At 34.9% G+C, this 20,319-nt stretch overlaps 7 protein-coding genes across 8 annotated transcripts; 4 read left to right on the top strand and 3 right to left on the bottom strand.

Moving 5' to 3' along the window:
• The first annotated feature begins 418 nt into the window (after nt 1–418).
• On the top strand, nt 419–1,379 carry LOC103844312 (protein E6). Its single transcript, XM_009121113.3, has one exon. The coding sequence runs from the start codon at nt 579–581 to the stop codon at nt 1,239–1,241; it is 663 nt and encodes a 220-aa protein (XP_009119361.1). The 5' UTR covers nt 419–578; the 3' UTR covers nt 1,242–1,379.
• Nucleotides 1,380–1,425: 46 nt separating this feature from the next.
• Nucleotides 1,426–4,660, bottom strand: LOC103844311 (uncharacterized protein At4g28440). The gene is made up of 2 exons (XM_009121112.2): nt 1,925–4,660; nt 1,426–1,837 (listed from the first exon to the last, which is right to left on the bottom strand). The coding sequence occupies exons 1-2, from the start codon at nt 2,154–2,156 to the stop codon at nt 1,647–1,649; spliced, it is 423 nt and encodes a 140-aa protein (XP_009119360.1). The 5' UTR covers nt 2,157–4,660; the 3' UTR covers nt 1,426–1,646.
• A 401-nt stretch (nt 4,661–5,061) lies between these two features.
• LOC103844313 (translin-associated protein X-like) lies at nt 5,062–7,845 on the bottom strand. The gene is given in 9 exon segments (XM_009121114.3): nt 5,062–5,648; nt 5,733–5,824; nt 5,940–6,287; nt 6,366–6,567; nt 6,644–6,793; nt 6,882–7,023; nt 7,090–7,169; nt 7,281–7,517; nt 7,596–7,845. Coding segments are annotated over 6 exon segments (681 nt in total). The 5' UTR covers nt 7,290–7,517; nt 7,596–7,845; the 3' UTR covers nt 5,062–5,648; nt 5,733–5,824; nt 5,940–6,189.
• Nucleotides 7,846–8,190: 345 nt separating this feature from the next.
• On the top strand, nt 8,191–15,398 carry LOC103844315 (putative nuclease HARBI1). Of its 2 annotated transcripts, none has more exons than XM_033282433.1 (6): nt 8,191–9,718; nt 9,805–9,898; nt 10,237–10,431; nt 10,543–10,680; nt 10,782–10,871; nt 12,227–15,398. In XM_033282433.1, exon 6 carries the CDS (start codon nt 13,114–13,116, stop codon nt 14,428–14,430), a length of 1,317 nt encoding a protein of 438 aa, XP_033138324.1. In that variant the 5' UTR covers nt 8,191–9,718; nt 9,805–9,898; nt 10,237–10,431; nt 10,543–10,680; nt 10,782–10,871; nt 12,227–13,113; the 3' UTR covers nt 14,431–15,398. The 2 variants fall into 2 exon arrangements, with proteins under 2 accessions (XP_033138324.1, XP_033138325.1); XM_033282434.1 differs by having other exon boundaries at nt 8,327–9,718; nt 12,227–12,481.
• Nucleotides 8,667–9,218, top strand: LOC103844459 (ethylene-responsive transcription factor 9). Its single transcript, XM_009121240.1, has one exon. It carries the CDS (start codon nt 8,667–8,669, stop codon nt 9,216–9,218), a length of 552 nt encoding a protein of 183 aa, XP_009119488.1.
• LOC117129007 (glutathione S-transferase T3-like) lies at nt 11,361–11,954 on the top strand. The gene has a single exon (XM_033282285.1). The coding sequence runs from the start codon at nt 11,361–11,363 to the stop codon at nt 11,952–11,954; it is 594 nt and encodes a 197-aa protein (XP_033138176.1).
• A 239-nt stretch (nt 15,399–15,637) lies between the features above and the next one.
• LOC103844316 (zinc finger CCCH domain-containing protein 2) lies at nt 15,638–17,724 on the bottom strand. The gene has a single exon (XM_009121116.3). It carries the CDS (start codon nt 17,109–17,111, stop codon nt 15,939–15,941), a length of 1,173 nt encoding a protein of 390 aa, XP_009119364.2. The 5' UTR covers nt 17,112–17,724; the 3' UTR covers nt 15,638–15,938.
• Between the last annotated feature and the right edge of the window lie 2,595 nt (nt 17,725–20,319).

Raw genomic sequence — 20,319 nt, 5'->3', positions numbered from 1 at the left:
CCTTTATTTTCAAATTGGACCCCACACTCATTCTTCCTCCTTGCTTTTTCTCTTTAAGGTCTACCTAACTATCACATCTATCAATTATTCTTGTTATTACCAAAATGCTATCATATTATTCAGTGATAAATCCTACTTAGCAACACATTTAGCAAGTTGTTTAGTCATGGTTATCAAAAAAACTTTGTGATAAATCATGGAAGGAAACATTTTTAGAGCTACATAGATATAAGCTTTGACATTATCTAAGCACTGCTACCACAAATCATGATCTAATTCCAACCTTCAATTTCAACTAACTCAACCACCAAACAGTAAAGAGAAAAGTCAAAAGGCATGTATAAATAACACTAACTAATAGATCTGTAATGATATGTTCTTGTAACCTTGTTTTATTTTTCCTTCTTTTTTTTTGACTAATCAAATGCAATTTGACAAATCTCCCTCCTTAATCCTCGCATGTTGCTCGGCCCTTTTACTACTTGTTAATTCTATTTAAACACAAACTCACTCACACACCAAAACACATCTCAAACCCTCAAATATCTCTCACTCACTGCTCTCTTCTCTCTTCTTTGATGGCTTCATTTGCTGTCAAGTTAACATTTTGCTTCCTTGTTGCTGCTCTTTGCTTCATTGGAGAAAATGTTGAAGCTAGAGAAGGTAAGCTCTTCTTTAGCAAGTTTACTCACGTAGATCGTCCTAACAACAAAGAGGTAGCTCTAACCTCAGCTCCCGCTCCGGGCCTAGCACAAGCCAATGGAAGACTCGGTGACGGGCCTTTCGGGCCAGGTTCAGGTATGATTCCTCAAACCAAAGAGTCGTGGCCGGTCTCATCTACGACCACAGACGAGGAGTTTGAGAAATTGATGGCTACATTTGAAGAAGAAAAGAACAACAACCAATTACCGGAAGAGTTTGAGAAGGAAGAAGAGTCCCGAGAATCAGAAGATCTTAGTGAGAAAAAGGACAAGTACAACAATAATGGATACACTTACACTACCAACAATTATGATGAGAATAGGAGAGGCTACGGTAATGAAGAAGAGAGACAAGGGACAAGTGATACAAGATTTGCAGAGAACAGTAAGTACTTTTCTGATGAGAGTAGGAGAGGCTACGAAAATGCCCCTAGCCGCAGGTATGAGAGTGCTCGAGGAAATGATCATCCATACGAGTTCGACACTATGGAGGAATACTACAAGAGCTTGGAAGGTAGTCATGAGGAGTTTGAGCCTTGAAAAGTCGATACAACTTCGTTTGAGATGCAAAAGAACATTTGGAGTAATTGTAAAATCTCAATTTACCTTTATTTTATGAGAGATGTAAAATCTACAAATCACTTAAATTTATAGTACTATATTAAAAGTTTTAATGTTTACCTTAAGCTCAATTACAACCACGATTCAATTAAAAATAAAATCATAAGATCAACACCAATTTAATCAACAAGCTCCTGAGGTAAAAACATCAAGAGCTGTGCAGAAAAAAAAAACATTACACAATCTCGTCTTAAAACAAAACCAACGGATTATAAAAAAAATCATAACCGTGCTGAATTTAATCCACTGGTGCACTAAAGAATTCTTTGAAAATTTTAAACTTAGTAAAATAAAGGAAACGTGAAAAGTAGAAACATGCATAAGTTACTGAACAGGTACGGTTACCAGTTCATACTCGACAAGAGAAAGGTTGTTTTGTCGGTTAACCTCAAAAGAAACAGGATCAGTAACTTGAATGAGTCCCCATTTATCAACAGCCATTCTCATCGTGTCCTTAAACATGTCGATCTTTGCATTCCTCAGAGTAACAGTTGCCCCAGTCTTCATTACATCAACTACATTAGCAAATCCCAAAAGAACAATCATTACTGTTCATTTAACACTTTGAAACAGAGGCAAAAACTGAGTTATTATGAGCGTACCTTGATCGTTGCGAGCAGTGAAAAGGATGCATCCAGTATCGTCACCGATAAGGCACTCGGCGATACGAGGAGTTTGAAATGGCCGCGTCAACGAACCATTTTTACGGGTCGCTGGTGTGACGGGATTGGATTCAACTACTCTCACGGTCAAGTTATAGCCGCTTTTTCCTGGTTTTAGCTCATCCACCTTCACGAAAACTGGTTTCGTCTTCTGCACGGTCGTCGTTGACATAGTGTAACTCGCCCGCTTTCACTTAGAATTCTAGGGGGTTTTTCTGACTTTGGGAGACCAAGAGTCGCTGTTAGATTCGTCTCGTAGTCTTCTCGTTTAGGGTTTTAATTCTCTTAATTGGTATTTATAATTTTATATGGAAAATCTTACTGGATTAATGAGATTTATTACATTAAGAAGTTATATTTTTTTTAAAAAAAACTGAACATCATAATGGGCTATACTTTAAAAAAATAAAAAATATAAATTTTATTTAACAAAACAATCATTATGTTTCCATGTTTAAGTCGTAAAGAACTTATCCTAATCGTTTACTCTGGAAACGATCGCTATGAAAATCACAATGTATATATGCTTTAATAACAAAGATTGGAGGAACATTTGTTTGTTGTATGACAATGTTCTTAGAATCGTTGAAAATTTGTAGGTCCAATTTTTATTTTTCAAAAAATCAGTATATTGAATTCTTAATCGATCGATATATATATCTAAATTGGAGTTTGGTCAATGTTATACAACAAAAGAAGTTTCAAAGTAGAACTTGAAATTTCATCGATTATATGATTATTTTCACATCGAAATTCTATTCGAAGAAAATGGTTCACAATAAAGCTTTTTCAATTTTTATTTTATCAGTTGTACTATTATTTTTCTTTGTAATGTTACATTTTATATAAATAAAATAGTTGTTAAAAATAAAGGAAAAAAACTGAACATCATAATGGGCTCAAATATAGTGAACAATTATCATAATGGGCTCAACTGTAATATTATTTGAACTTACGAGTGGGTTTATTTTGAGTGTTATTATACGTCAACTAGATCTTTTGGCCGCGCTACGCGCGGATTGTATCTTATTAAATTTTCTCTAATTATTTTGTTTACATATATTTTAATTTTTAAAAAAAAATTTGTAGCAAAAACTGAAAGACTTACAGTGATGAATTTAGTTAAGAAGATAACGACTGACATAACCTAAATTTGATTATTCTCTATCTAGAACGTAAATCTTAAATCCTAAATCATAAGTTTAACTTTTTATTATAGATGCTTCATTATATTCAGTGTCACAACTAAAGAAGTAATTTATAAAAGAATTATTTATGGTTGATGGAATTATACTTGATTGACATGTGTTTTGTACATAGTATTTGGAAAGAAATGGTTTGAATATTTGCTTGTGTTTTGGTTTGGTTTTTTTGTAACTATCCCTTATATGTGAATAGAGTTATACATTTTATGCTAACCTTCCTTCAGTCTTATCGGATGCATGTCTACATAGGAAGTTGGCTTTCCTCGTTGGTCATGTATTTTTCTTTTCGAACCATTTTTTTTAAATGAACATCAATGTAATTATGTTTTCTAAAGATAGAATCAGTATGAAAATGTAGGGAGTAGAAAATTTGCATACTGTATAAGAGAAAATATCAAATCTACTTGTCTAACTTATATTATATATATGTATTAATAAGTAATAAATGTTGGAAGAGGTTTTAGACATAGTATAAGATGATATACAATCATAAAGTTTTAATGTCAGAAGCTGGTTGTTCACATAAACTCCTGGTTGAACTGGATAATTTTTTGTATTTTGAAAAATAAAGCTTTATATTATTAAACATTTACCCCTCAGACGTATAGTTTAGATATAGATTTGTATTAGGAATAAAAATATTAACTAAAAATAGCTTACTCTCTATATATAGGGCTGGCCCTGACCTAAAGCCGAGTGCTTTAGGCACCAAATCAAATTAACAACTTACGGGCATCGCAAATTCACATCACAATTACCAAAATTTGTATATAGCCTAATGGTTCTGCTGTAGAATGTTCGGTCTAAGGTACGCGATTCGAATGATAAGGGGTGCCAGATATTTATTTCACTTTAGGCAGTACAAAGTACTGGGCCAGACCTATATATATATATATATATTAGCTAACTAATTATATGGAAATGTGTACATACATTTTGATTTGTTTCGTGATCCTAATGATTTTCCTCGTTTTCTTAGTTGCGTATTTGTGTTTATGCATTATATATTTTTCCTATAATTTTTATTAAAATTCTATTTTTTATTTTACATTTGATTTGAATATATATATATATATATATATATTATTTTTTTATAAACGCTTATAAAAATGTAAATTGCTACACAAATTACAAATATTTTTATTTATTTATTTTTGTCCAACACATTTAAAATAGTTAGAACTCAAAATTTGTTGTTTTATATTTGTCTTAAATTATATATGCATATAGTTGTAAGAAATATAAATTTATTTTTAACTTTAAAACAACTGTTTAATTTATTACTGACTAATACTTTGTTATGGTTTTAGAGTAGGTGAATTTCTTTTTTTTTGTCCATCGTTAATACAAACCGCTACTTGGATATTTTTCACAACTTAAATTTCTACCAATAATTTATGTTCGTCAGTCTACTTAAAATTACCAAAATTCTTTGAAAGATACATGCATGGTTCCCAAAAACTACCAAAATTCTTTGAAGGATACATGCATGATATTTTCATGGTGCAGGTGGGTTGATTTAGTCTTTCTTTTTAATCTTTTTATTATTTTGTTTCTTATCAGATGTTTTATTTTCTATTTAAGAATTATTCAATAATAAAATAATTATCTATTTTTTATATCAATCAAAGTCTTTTTCTTTCCTTTCTCCACGTTGATACCATTCTTAACTACTATAATTACATTTGATCAGGTGCCGTTAAAAATACATGAGTTCTTGATTGTTGATAACCGATGTGTAAACCATGATCCGGTCCACTGTATACTGAACTACACGGTCTTTCTAAGCATCATTGTATCATAGCCCTGCAATAGTGAATACATCTTCAGTTTAGTATGAATCAAGAAATTAGGACTGCACATTTGATCAGGTGCCGTTAAAATACATGTTGTTATCCATTAACGATGCCATGAATATTAGGTATATCAGTTGCATATACGACATTGGTTTAAGAAGCATCTGCTCCTTTTTCCGCAAGCAATGTTTTCTCTGATAGTTTCACTGAACAGAGCTGGTTCTTGCTTTCTTGGCTCACCATACCGGGTTGCTGCGGTGGCCATTCTAGCTGAAGGTATTAATCTTAAATCCATCAAAAGTGATGAACTCATCAGGATTGTAAACTTCCGCTGCAGCTCAATTACTGTTGGTTTCCTGGTTCCGCTCTCTCCAGCCAAAGTTAACATTTGAACAGAGAAAAACAAAAGAGCAGAATTTAAGTCATTGTTGATGGGATATTTAAACCTACATACAAAATGGCTGCATAAGAAGCGAAGAGAACGAAGAAAGAGACTACGAAAAATATACCACTAACTATGCCTTGACGCATTCTTGCTTTTGTAGAACCTTGCAGATTTCTTCAAATATGTTTTCATCACTTTCTCCTAAGAATAAAGGAACCCTTATTATGCTCATGTGCACATTCATCTCTTCTGGACTTGTTTCCTCGTACATTCTCCTCCTACAGTTTTTCAATATTTTCATTAGACAAAGAAAACACAGAAACTTTGGACTGAAACTAACTCTAAAGTGGACATAAATGAACCTTAAACCACAATCCATAGCAGCATCAGCAGAAAGCATAACTCCAATAGCACCACTTGAGTTCTCAGTCTCTTGAACCATCCCACGTCGAATCTAAATGGAGACGGTGGAAACGATCAAAGAATTTAAGGTGTTTAGTAATTCCAGCAATATAATTGGAAGTATACAAAAAAGGTCCAAGAAAAAAAATGCAAAGACAAATACCCACAGTTGACAGCCCTGATAGTTTTCTCATGCAATCATCAGACTCCATAGACTTTAGTTCCAAATGTAAGCTACTGGCTGGCGATAAAGAAAAGATTGTGACAAAAGAAAAAAACTTCTACATTTTGTTTTGCCATTCATACTCAAAAAGTCTTGCAACAAATAGATCTCAGAGTCCTCTGCTTTGAAAGTTCCTCAGCAGCATCCATACTAAGGTGATCCTAGTTCTCACGATAAATGAGCTCACTTCTTAATCATTCAAAATCAGCACCTCCCAAGAAGAAGGACGTTGGTGCATCATCTCCAAGCAGTGGAATATACTCTGATCCACGCACATGAACACTAAGGCAAGCTAATACACAAAACAAACAGAATCAAGAATTACATATAATAACATAAAGCTAAGAAAAATACTGCTAAGATAATGTACCATTCTCAATTTTGATCACACTTTGAAGCATCACTTCCATCTTTGACTTCATGTCATAACTATCATCCATCTGAGGCACGACCAGCAACAGTTCCCTGTGAATCTGTCTGACAAACTAACAAATCCTCTGCGCGAACTCGACTTCACCATCTGATATTCTACCAATCGCCATCCTCATTAGCTCTCCAGTCAAATCTGCAAGCTGCACAAGTAAGCAAACATAAACTGAGATCTTTTTAACAGAGTTAAACATTAAATCAAGAGAGTCTACAACATGCCCCGAGAATATACTCAAGGATGTTGATCTGCAGTGGCTCTAGAGAAGGGTCACTAAGCGGTAAAAGCGTAGAGTTAATCTCATCTAGAGTAGAGAGTGTTCCGGACATGCAGAACTTATAAAACATTGCAGCTTCAACATATTCCTGCACCTGTAAGTTAACCCACACACAATCATGTATCAGTTAAACCAAAATGGTTTTAGAAAGATGAATGATTGTTTATGATCCTCTGACAGACCCTTGGGGAGTAAGCTCGCCGGAGCTTCCAAAAATCAGTGCCTTGAAGCTCTTTCATCATCCGGGCAAAGTGTTGTTCCCTCACTGCTTCTAAATCTTTCCTTGCTTTCTCCAGAACCTCTTCTTTGCTGTCTTTACTGAGTCTGCCACATAAAAAAAAAACATTATCACCCAAAACAAAACAGAGCATAAGAGTTTGATGTTGTTACCTGTGAACTTGAAAGATGACTTTTTTGCTGTTTATAGTGATATCACGACTTGCCTTCACCACTCTCTCTCGTTTCTCATTCTACAAAAGAGACCACATTGTGAGGTTTACTAAACAAAGATACACAAAACCACTCTTAGCAGATGAAGAATCAGAGTTTCCAAATTGAAAGTTCATCCCTTTAGTCTCTACCTCATACATCTCTACCTATAAGACTCAAATCGCAGCAGAAGAAGAATCAAAGTTTCCATATCGAAAGATCGTTCCTTTAACCTTCGACCTCCTATAAGACTCAATCCCTAGACGCAAAGGTTCAATCTTTCTTGACAGGAACAAAACCCATAAAGCATCGAGCTGGTTCTTTCATTGAGGATTCGGTTGTCATCGTTCTTGCTTTCTTAACCAGTTGCTCAGCACCAGTCTCTGCAACTACACAAACATCCAAACCCTCAAATCATACATAATATGGTGTTGAGAAAGACGATAGATGAGCGTAGGATTACATACTTTGATGGAGTCGCTGAGGTTTTAACTTGGGAGCCATGAACATTAAGGAGGCTACTCTTTGGAACGCCGACGAACAACACAACATCTGTCTGATTTCTCTGATCCTCTCACTTCAAGTCCCCCTAGTGGTTATTTGTGATTCATAAACATGATAAGATTTTAGGTCGTCAATTTTGGTTCCATGAAAGCTTCGATGAAGAGGTTTTATAAGAGCAGAAACAGAGGGAGGTGGAAGGATAAATCCCTCGTGGAAATAGGTGTAAATAACAGAATTGAATGAGTGATAGTGGGTCGTCATAACTCCATAGAAACGTTGAATTGCAGAAATCAGAAACAACGGTGGTGAAAGGGAAGAGACAGAGACGATTACTAAACATGTAAGGTTTGGAAGAAGAGTTGAGCTGTTAACAATGGGCTTACTAATATTATAGCCCACAGGTATCGGTCCGCAAAATATATGTTTCGACTAAAACGAAGCTGACCTGTCAAAATCAAACCTTCCTATTGGTCGATTTTCCATGCATACGTGGATCCCCTCAGAGGGCTTTATATCTGGCTTTTAGTATAGTTTAGATTCATCAATTTTTTACTGTCAAGTATAAGATGCAAGTTATATATTTTAAAATATCAAATTTAAATTAGTAAAAATGTACACTTACAGATTTGTTAAGTTATTCAAATTAATTTTTCCTAACAAAGAAATATTTAAAGCCCCTAAATTTAAAAGGCTTTCAGATAAAACAAAAGAGCCCAATATCTAGGACGTCCTTACAGAACCCAAATCCAGAAGCATACCATTTGTAAGGAGACGCGTGGAGAAAATAAACGATTTGGAGAGTCCTAAAAAGAAAGTCACGCCACATCGACATAAAAGCCGTCATAACAAGTACAATTTGTACAGCTCATCAAACTCTCTTGAATCTTCTCTCTAAAGCGGCGGACTCAGTCAAACTCAAACATCATTGGCCGTCTCTCTCCTTCTCTTTATCCTTTTGTTAGAGATTACGTCACTTTCTATAAAACGATACTCTCACTTTCACTCCTTGTAAAATATTCTCTTTTATCAAAGATATGTCCCCAAGGCTGGAAAATGTGGGTCACGCCGATGCCGCCGGAGGAAAGGTTAAGGAGGTGCATTATAGAGGAGTGAGGAAGAGACCATGGGGGAGATATGCGGCTGAGATCCGTGACCCGGGAAAGAAAACTCGGGTCTGGCTCGGAACCTTTGACACGGCCGAGGAAGCCGCTAGAGCCTACGACTCCGCCGCGAGAGAGTTCCGTGGTTCCAAGGCAACAACCAACTTCCCTTTCAGCGGCGGCGTCGATGCAGGGAATGCTTTTGGCTTTGGGACCCATGTGACGGCGCGTGAGGGAGTTTGTGGAAATAATAATGTTTCGGGCGTGTTAGCTCCAAAGGTTACTGGATTTTTCTTAGATCTCCCGCATGCTACTGCGTCGAGAGAGGAGCTGGTTCGAGGTTTCCCAGTCCGGTTCGAGCCAATGGAAATGGGATTGAGTATCGGTCTGAGAACTACCGTGGAAGTCAAGAGGGATGCCGCTGATTATAAGCTTGGAAGGGATCTGAATCTAGAACTTAGCTTAGCTCCATCGATGGACGTTTAGTCATCTTTTTTTTGTACTAGAGCTTAATTTTTAATTTAACAAGAATATCCTTTTTATATTAAAGAAAATTATCCCTTTTCAGTTCGTCTTGAAGAAATATATTTTTGTCATTTCTTTATTGTGGCTGTACTCCTTATTGGTAGATTTATGTTTCTATACTTAGGTGTTATATCATTTGTTGTCAATATGTTTCTACTGTACTGAGGTTGGTCGATTTTGGACTAGAGATAAAAAAAAAACCAAAAGCAACAAAAAAACCTTAACTATTTGTGACATTTTAGTCTAGGCTTAAAAAGTTAAAAAAGTAAAAAAAAATAGTAATTTGAATTATTTAAGAGGACCTACTTAAGACCATCCGCATTAGCGGATTATAACAGGTTTATGGGCTCGGTTTCTTAGGCCCGGTGGATTAAAAAAAAAAGAAAAAATCGATTAGTTTGATGAAACGGGCCTTGCGCATGAACCCGTAAGGGGCGGATGTTGCCACGCGGCGTACGCTGGTAGGTCTAGCGTTCCGCGTTGACGAGGAGGAAAGTCGGGCGATGTCTTGTTTCTTCTCATTTTCCCCTTTCTCTGATAAAACTAGGGTTTCACCGTGAGAGGCGACTTTTCGTGCGACGACGATTCCCGGCGATTTTCTCGACGTAATCGACGACGACCTCTTCTCTCCACCAGCGTAGGTGAGTACCTTGTAGGTTTATAGCTTTATTGGGTCGATTTTGGGGTCGGGAAGCAATTATTCGATTTTGAAAAAAAATTGGGGGTTTCGAGTTAGGGATCTAAATCGATATATGGGTTTCGATCAAGGGTTGTAGATCGTGATTGATTTTGGTTTTAGGGTTCTTCTTTCAGAGATTTGAAATCCAATTAGGGTTTTGTTTTATGGGTGAGTGATGGGTTTATAAATTGAGTGATGGGTTTCGTTTTATGGGTTAAATCGAGTGATGGGTTTAGGGTTGCAGATCGTGATAGTGGTTTACGAGTAATTATTTAACAAAAATCTTGATTTATTTGACAGATGGATCCGGAAGAAGATAGAAGACATTCAAAGAAGCAACACGAACACATCAACATGTTAAGTTTCGTGGCGGATTCTGAGTACGGTATTCCTAAAAGGTGTCCGTGTGGTGGGAGACTCATAAACGAGGTGCGCGGGAAGGAGGACTACGACACTCTTCCTGGGAAGCGGTTCTTCACCTGCAGAAACTACGAGGTAAAGTCTCCTCTGTTTAAATTCACTTTAAGTTGTATATCATAATCTCATCAATCTTTATGTTCTATATTGTAAGTTGTATATCTGATGATTCTTGATGTTATAACCAAGGCTGATGGGCTCCATTATCGTCAGCCTTGGGTGATAGGTGTGCAGGAGGAGCTGGAGAGGCTAACTAAACGGGTGGAAGAGGCTGAGGAGGTGATGCTGGAGGTGTCCAATCTTGGTAAACGGTTTGAGAGACTTGAGGTTAGTCAAACATTTTGAGCTCTATCATCGCTGTAAATTTTTTTCCTTCTATTTGTATTACAGTTACTAACACAACTGTCCTATACTTTTGCCATGTCCAGGAACAGGTTAATTCACTGAATGAGGCTGTCTATGACCTCACTGTGCAGGTCCATTCCCTCGAGAAGGTCTGCTTCGATTGACAATGAAAGGTTAGAGTCAGCTAAACTATATCTAGGGTCATTGTTATCTGTGGATTGAAGTAGACGTAGGACTAGAAGTAGAACAAAAGTATAATTATTTGTAGAACTAGAAGTAGACATAAACTAAACTAGTACGAGAACTAGAAGTACAAGTAGATATTATAAAATCCACACATTAATTGTTGGTTGGTTGGTTGCTGTGATTAATGTTGAATTGTACTTAGGTTGGTAGAGATAGTTTAATTTTCTCTCTTTTGAAACGTAAACCTTGCTGTTTTTTCGCCTGATTTGATGTCTATTGACTGCTCATTACTATGTAGTTGTTCTGTAATGAATTTTGGTTGGTATAGTTAGTTAAATTTTATCTCTTTCCACACGTAAAAACTTGTTTAAAAACCTAGTAGCTCCACCCTTAAAATTTACAGAAACATCTTAACACCAAACCAAAACAAAAACAGGAAACCCTCAAACCAAAACCAAAACACGAAACCCTCAAACATGGAACCTTTTCCCCTTCACGCTCCCGGGTTTGTTAACCTATTAGCTTCGCAGAGCAGTAGTCCAATAGACGTTGACTCTGCTGAGGCTGCAGTTAACTCACCCGGGTTATTTAAACCACCGGAAAGGAGAAAGTGGACAACCAAAGAAGACCTTGTACTGATCAGTGCTTGGTTAAACACCAGCAAAGATCCGATAGTTAGTAATGAACAGAAGTTAGGGGCTTTTTGGAAGAGAATTGAGGCGTATTTCAATTCTAGTCCTCAGCTCATTGGCTCCCTTCCTCGAGAGTGGGGTCAATGTAAGCAGAGGTGGGGAAGGGTGAATGCAGAGGTCTGCAGGTTTGTGGGTTCCCATGAAACCGCTCTGAAGGAGCAAGCGAGTGGGCAAAGTGAAAATGATGTCATGAAGACTGCGCATGACATCTATTTCAATGACTACCATCTCAAGTTCACGCTTGAACATTGCTGGAGGGAACTTCGGTTTGATCAGAAGTGGAGGTCACACTCTCAGCCGAAGGAGAAAAGGAATGAAGGTGGTGCGGAGGCGGTGCGTGAGGAGGAAGAGGTTAGGCCTCCTGGTGTTCAGGCTTGAAAAGCTGCTAAACGCAAGAAGCCAAATGAAGCAGCTTATGATCATATACATACCATCCTAGCTGAGAAAAACACCATTTCCAGACAAAAGATCCTTGATCGTTTGCTAGCCAAAAACATAGACACACTTTCTGATAATGAAGTGGCTCTCAAGAATAAACTCATCTCTGAAATGCTTTGATGTCTATTGTGTGTATTTTCTTGCTTTGCTTGAGTAGTTGATGTGTATTTCCTTGCTTTGCTTTACTGATTATGTTATCTTTTCTTTTGCAGGTCACGGGTTGGAGGTGACAGTGTTGCAGGTCACGGGTTGGATGTTTAGGTTGTTTCAGGTCACGGGTTATGTTTCTTTCTACACTGCAGGTCACTCATGTACTATGTCTATGTATTTTTCTATTGTTGTAACTCTGAACTTGATTCACGGATGTACTAAACCAGATCACGGATATGCTATGTTGTAACTCTATGTCTCTCTATATAAATGATGTCTCTACTCTCTGCTTTTTAATCAAAGTTATCTTCTATTTCTTCTCTTGCTTTTGTTTCTCTTCTCTGTGTTGGTCTTGTTTGTCTTGTTTATTTTTCTTTTCTCACTACAAAACGAACATTCAACAACATACAACAAACTACAACAACTAAATCTAACTACAACAACATACAACAAACTACAACGTTTCGGCCAATGACCTGGCTTGTGGCAATGGAAGCAATCGCCAGTTGGCATGGCTAACCAAGGAGTGAAGTCCGTGACCAACAAACAACATACAAGAGCAACTACCTTCTACAACAAACAAGAGCAACTACCTTCAAGATTGGTAAGAAAATATGGTTTATGAAAATTAGAAAGAATTATAGTTAAAATAAAATATGGATGAAGTAAAAATATAGGATTCTTAAAAAAATATGGTTTATGAAAATTAGAAAGAATTATAGTTAAAATAAAATATGGATGAAGTAAAAATATAGGATTCTTAAAAAAATATGAATTATAGTTAAAATAAAATATGGATGAAGTAAAAATATAGGATTCTTAAAAAAATATGGTTTATGAAAATTAGAAAGAATTATAGTTAAAATAAAATATGGATGAAGTAAAAATATAGGATTCTTAGAAAAATATGGTTTATGAAAATTAGAAAGAATTATAGTTAAAATAAAATATGAAATTACAAATCCCCTTTTCTCATGTTAGGAAGAAAACATCAACAATGTCTTCCTCATCAAGTGATGAAGTTGATGAAGCTATAGAAGAAATGGTCGACGAAGTAGTTGATAATTACATTGACTCAATAGTTGAGGTCCAAGGCAACAAGCCGAAAAGACGAGCTTATATCGACAGAGATCGGGAACAAGGACACAATCAACTATGGAACGATTATTTTAAGGAAAATCCTACATACCCACCGGAAATGTTTAGGAGGCGTTTTCGAATGAACAAGCCATTGTTCCTTCGCATTGTCGAACGTATAAGTAATGAAGTTCCATACTTTCAGCAAAGACGAAATGCTCACGGGAGGAACGGGCTTTCTGCACTTCAAAAGTGTACGGCAGCTATACGTATGCTGGCATATGGTCAATCGGGAGATACATATGACGAATATCTCCGACTTGGTGACAGTACATCACGTTTGTGTTTGGCAAATTTCACTGATGCAATAATACAATTGTTTGGAAATGAGTATCTACGAAAACCTACAGCCGAGGATCTTCAACGCTTACTCGATGTTGGAGAGGTACGGGGGTTTCCGGGGATGATAGGCAGCATCGACTGCATGCATTGGGAGTGGAAAAACTGCCCAACGGCTTGGAAAGGTCAGTTCACACGTGGTTCAGGAAAGCCGACAATTGTCTTAGAAGCCGTGGCATCACAAGATCTTTGGATATGGCACGCATTTTTCGGCTTACCAGGTACCCTCAACGATATCAATGTTCTTGATCGGTCCCCTGTTTTTGATGACATCTTACATGGTCGAGCACCAAAAGTTAAGTTCAAGGTCAACAACCACACTTATCGTATGGCCTACTATCTTACTGACGGAATTTATCCAAACTGGTCAACATTTATCCAATCCATCCCACTTCCTCAAGGTCCTAAAGCCGAGAAATTTGCTGAAAAGCAAGAATCCGCCAGAAAAGATGTCGAACGGGCTTTTGGAGTATTGCAATCGAGGTTTGCAATTGTTAAAAACCCAGCTCTACAATGGGACAAGGAGAAGATAGGAAAGATCATGCGAACTTGTGTCATATTGCACAATATGATAGTAGAGAACGAACGACACGCATACGCTCAAATTGATACTTCTGAGTTCGAGTCCGGAGAATCAAGCAGAAGTTCGAGGGTGATAAGGAGACAAAGTATTCATGTCGGTGATATGTTAGGCATGCGCAGAGAAGTTCGAGATCCAGAGAAGCATGCTCGTTTGAAAGCTGATTTAATGGAAAATATATGGCAAAAGTTCGGTGATGAAAATGAATAAGCTTTGTATGTTATTGAATTTCTTGATTTATGTAATCTACTTTTTATGTATTGAATAAAAAATTAAAAAATATTTTTAATATTTTTAAATATTTAAATCATGTATTCTGAATATTTTGAAATTTTTAAAAAATAAAATATTTATTATTATTTTATTCCTATGAACTCCTTCTTGAAGTTCAGCAATGCAGAAAACAACAAATACAGGTTCATAACTATTCATGGATCCACTAAAAAATATTAAAAAATTTTTGTGAACCCCAAGAGGAGGTTCACCAATGCTTATGCTCTAAAGTCCTGACCATTTGGGTCTTGACGAGGGATGAGCAGATGAGGTATTGGTGTCAGGTGGGTGTTCACGTGTGCTTTTCGCCGTCCACAAGACACGTAGTAGAATAACAAAAGTTTTCTTATTCCTTCGCTTGTCTAAAAAGTCTTCACGCCTCTCTCATCGTGGCGGTACTCAGTTAATGAATCATGGCGATACGTAGTTGTGGATTTATACTTTATTCTCTCTTCCCCATTGTTAATAAGGAGGACTATAATCCACAGCTGGAGTATTTACATGTTTGTAAATCCCAAACATGCATGAATGTATCTCATACTATATAGTGTTAATGGACACGTCTCATTGTAAACATCTGTCGACCACAACACATGCCTCCTATATATGAAAACTAATTGGTTTCGCGAGGTGTCCAAAAGAAAACTTATCAGTCTTTTATACGATAAAGTATATGACCAAATCGTCAATAATTTCCTTCTGGAATACAACTATATTCTAGTCGACAAACACAGCCAAAAAAAACATAACACGTTTCAACGTGAGAGATTTTGAATAATTTGAGAATAGCGCAAATGAATCTGATTATACATGTGATCGTTACTCATGGACAAACACGTTTTGGAATTAGATGGAACACTTTCAAGAATGATATACCATTGTTTTCTTCAAAAGAACGGGTATAATATTCGTATATATCCACTTTCTAACTCTGTTTGATTCTAACTAAGCCTAAGCATGGCCTGTTCAATTATATATAGCTTTTATACGTACGTCCTTATTCGCGTCCTGAACATCCTGCAGTTTATTTCCTTCCTAATATATCATCTATTATCAAAATCCATAATGATGGGAAAATCCATGGACCGACCCCATCCTGGTAAATAGTCCGAATCCAGTGTTAACGATGTGACGGAAAGAAATATACACCGAAGCGAAAATATTCATAGAAATAGTGAAACATTATACAATCCGAGTCCACATGATACAAGTTCAAACATATTATTGGGTAAAATCCAACCAAAAAGATATAATTCTAGAAACAAAGACAATACAGACGATTCTTAATTAGCTCTCCTGGAGATCCGTAGAACAATAAAATCTCGAAAACAAATTTCAACAACAATCCCTCCATGCATACTGAGGGAACCGTTGACACTGATCATTTTTCCCCATGATTCATGAACGTAAATTAATCTCCACCAGAATATACATTCGTGGATCTATCAAGTCAAGAGATCATTCACCCATCCAATATCAGGGTCGCCACAAGAACCATCCTCAAACCTAGTCTTGTCCCTAACCGCCGCAGGTGTAAACTCATTCACTTCTCGCTGGCGAGGAGTGTAATCATCGCTGAAGAAGCTTGCCCTAGGTGAGTTGGCTAGGTAACTTGGAGTGGAAGGCGAGAGGGCGAATTGTAACGGACTGCTTTGTTGCTGTTGTTGGATATGGAGACGCTGAGTGCTCAAACCGCAGGACGAGGCGTTTGCAAACGCCGCAGCTGCCGCAGAAACAGGCGAAGGAGAAGGGGAACTCACCTGCAAGGCTTCCGCTAGGGTAATAGAATCCAACGAATTAACAAGGTCGTTTAAAACATCTTTATAGTTAACCGATCCAGCGGCTGCAGCAGAAGCGGCGCAGCTCCTCAGCCGTGAGAAGGCAGCAGCTTTGTGAGCCGGAGAAAGAGGTGGAGATGAGGAGGGAGATCGAGAAAGATGAGACAAGTTACCCAAAAGAGTACTCGTCGGAGAACCGCTACAAAACAAACAGCAAGGATTCTGATTCTTGGCAGGAGACGCAGAGGCTGATGAGCCGCCGGAATCATTTTCCGGCGGAAGAACCCTAAGCTGACGTGGCGAATGAGCGAAGAAACATACTTTTCTCTTACAGTGTTTACCATCTTTACAAGCCTCAGTACGGTAACGAATAGGATGGAGCCAACACTCAAAGACTCCATGAGCAAACTCACAGTCATCTCCACGGCTACAATCACCACCACGACGAAACTCGGGACAAACCTCACCCGAGTATTGAAACCTACGAGGATCACGGCGGCGAGCTTTCTCTCCGGGATGAGCAAAGGGACAGTCAGTCCAGTCGTGGCTTCGGCTACGGGTGCAACGTCGGATCTTGAATTCGAACATACGGAAATGGTCGCTCGCGTAAGGATCATCGGTGTCGGAATCATAACAATACTCTTTAGTATCTTTGTTGTTGTTGGTGTTGTCTTCGTTGAAGCTGTCCTCTCCTTGTTCAGATGTAGAGATCTTGTTGCTCTTGTTGTTCCAGTTATGTTTACGCGGCGAAGAACGAGGGGAAGCCTCCCCTGAAAAAGACTTGGAGGACAATAGAAGTTTTCGAGGTGGAATCTCAACCGTTGGTCTCACGACGTCCATGACTAATAACAAGAAGACGAAGACTTGTTTTGTTTATTCTTGTGTTATAGTTTGAGAGATGAGCGCAAGATGAGAGAACATGATATTGCATGCGGTCTATTTATACGGGAGTTTGAGTATGGATACAGACACGAGAATAAGTTAAAAACATATATAAAAATATTGTTAGTTTTAGCTTTTTTTAGATTATTACATCTGTTTTATGAATGGTGATGAGATGTAATAAGAAGACAAAAGTTGAAAGGAGAAGCGTGATATAGTATGGGGAGAGGAGTCGTGGCAAGAGAAGAGAAGAGTAAGAGAGAGGTCTCATGCAAAGAAGCAGGTGCTGCCTTTCTCTCCTTGCTTCAGACCTAACACATGTGCTTATGTTTTCATCATCATAGTCACCTCTTCTCTCTCCCTTATCAATATCCATTAACTATCTCTTCCTTTTTCGATTTGTTTTCTTGTCAAATTAATAAATAAGTAGAAAAACAACTTTTTCATTACAAAATTTATTAAATTTGTAAATCATACGAACCTAAAAATGAACTAGTTTGATTAATGTACATGATTCAATAATATATATAGTGGCATATTTAATTTTATATTATACAATTTAGAGGGTTCATAATTTGCGTACATCGAATCTAACAAGACTTTGCAACACAGAAAGGATAGGCACAAGATAAAATACAAGTCCAGCTACAAAAGATGTTTCAGAAAATCTTATATATTAAAACAGAAGTCACAACCTCGATTCATGTGTGATTTTTTTAAAAATGGACCAAATAGACCTATTCATAAAAATTCATACTATATTTTAGTTCAGACTAATAATAAATATAATTTTAAAAATATTTTAATCATAATATCATTTGATATCTTTTCATTTTAAATATAAATATATTTATTTTAAAATTCTAACAAATCTGCTTAAAAAGATTTTTATAAGATCTTCATTTTCGAAATTATATTTAAATATTTTCACTAATTTCGAAATTAGTTTAAAATATTATTACACATTAATATATTTAGTTATATAAAATAAAAAATAAAAAAATCTATAATATTTTAGTTATTATATAATCATAATCAGTCATATTAAATTAAAATTATTATATTGAGCAAAATATAATAAAATTGCATTAAATTTATATATTTATATATTTTATTTTCGTAATTATAAAATATTTATGTTCAAAAATAAAATCTAATATGTTGGTAAGATGGGTTAACATTATCAAGCTATGTAATACATGTATAAAAATTAACATGTATTTCTTTAAAGTTAATAATATAAAATCTTTGTAACTACTTTAATCATAATATATTTTCATTTTAAATAGTATATATTTATATATTTTATTTTAAAAATTCTAACTAGAAACATGAGAGGAGCTTAATCGTTGATCAACTTTAATCATAATATATTTTCATTTATTTTTATTTTTGATTCATGTGTGATTTTTTTAAAAATGGACCTAATGGACCTATTTATAGAAATTCATATTACATTTTAGTTCAGACTAATAATAAATCGAATTTTTAAAATATTTTAATCATAATATCTTTTGATATCTTTTTATTTTAAATATAAATATATTTATTTTAAAATTCTAACAAATCTGTTTAAAAAGATTTTTACAAGATCTTCATTTTCGAAATTATATTTAAATATTTTTGCTAATTTCTAAATTAGTTTAATACATTAATATATTCAGTTATATAAAATTAAAAATAAAAAAAATCTATAATATTTTATTTATTATATAATCATAATCAATCATATTAAAATAAAATTATTATATTGAGCTAAATATAATAAAATTGTATTAAATTTATATATTTATTTATTTTATTTTCGTAATTGTAAAATATTTATGTTCAAAAATAAAATCTAATATATTGGTAAGATGGGTTAACATTATCAAACTATATAATACATGTATAAAATTTAACATGTATTTCTTTAAAGTTAATAAAATAAAATCTTTGTAACTACTTTAATCATAATATATTTTTATTTTAAATATAATATATATTGATATATTATATTTTATAAATTCTAATAATTCTGTGTAAAAAAATTTAAACAATAACTTAATGTATTTTAAGTTATCGTTTAAAAATGAAAATAAACAAATTATATCCTATTTCATATACTTTATAGTCATGATCATGTTAAAATATAATTATTATACTGAAATAAATATGATAAAATTATATTCAATTGATAAATTTATAAATTTTATTTTCATAAATATAAATTATTTATTTAAAATATAATATGATGATAGAACAGCTTAAAATTAACAAACTATATAATACATATCTAAAAATTAACATATCTTAGACTTTTATATATACAATAATAAATTATCTAATATTGGTAAAAAGAAATCAAGTTTTGAAAGACGGGTCAAAATTTAGCATAAATTAAATACAAAATAATATTAAATATATTTTCTCATTAATATATTAATTTACTTAATAACTAAATGCAAATACAACAAGATAAACACATAATAAGAAGTGGTAAATATATACAGTTTAAACAATTAATTAATTATAACATGTAAATTATAAAATTATTGTATTTGAAATAGTTATATAAATATTTAAGTATATAATTAACATTAAAATATATACCACTTATGTTCTAAAACAATAATTTATGTATAGAAAAGTGAAAACAAACATCCGTGCGGTTGCACGGATCAAAATCTAGTACGTCTTTATATTTCATACGCCATTTATCCTCGGGTTATACATGAATTAAATAATACCAATACTTGTATTTCTCAAAGGGCAGGATGCATGTGTATGTACAAGTGTCACGTTTTCGATTGGTTGCGTGGCTGTGATGGAAGCAAATACATTTTTGGTTTCTACCTTCATGGTTTCAGCTCATATATTAATATTTTCGATGACTTTTACGTCCAAAGTTTAGAATAAATCAAGTTCGAATATGTATTTTCTTTTGGAATTGGATAGAGAAACACGATAAAAAGGCAGCACAAACGAAGCGGTAATTTACATTATTAAACAGTAAACGATAAATATAATAAACGGCAAAAAGAACATTGTTTTTGTTATTATATAGGCATTAATTTCTGGTTTTTGAGTAAGTGAAATGTTTTTGGACCGGTATTCATTTTGGCATCATTGTGACTCTAATTTGGAGGTATCGTCTATGTCCTTACGTGCGTCATTGTTCTACAAA

The sequence above is a fragment of the Brassica rapa genome, chromosome A10, assembly GCF_000309985.2.
Source record: "Brassica rapa cultivar Chiifu-401-42 chromosome A10, CAAS_Brap_v3.01, whole genome shotgun sequence".
NCBI lineage: Eukaryota > Viridiplantae > Streptophyta > Magnoliopsida > Brassicales > Brassicaceae > Brassica > Brassica rapa.
The sequence above is the reverse complement of the archived record's forward strand: the minus strand, read 5'-3'. Positions and strand labels throughout refer to the sequence as shown.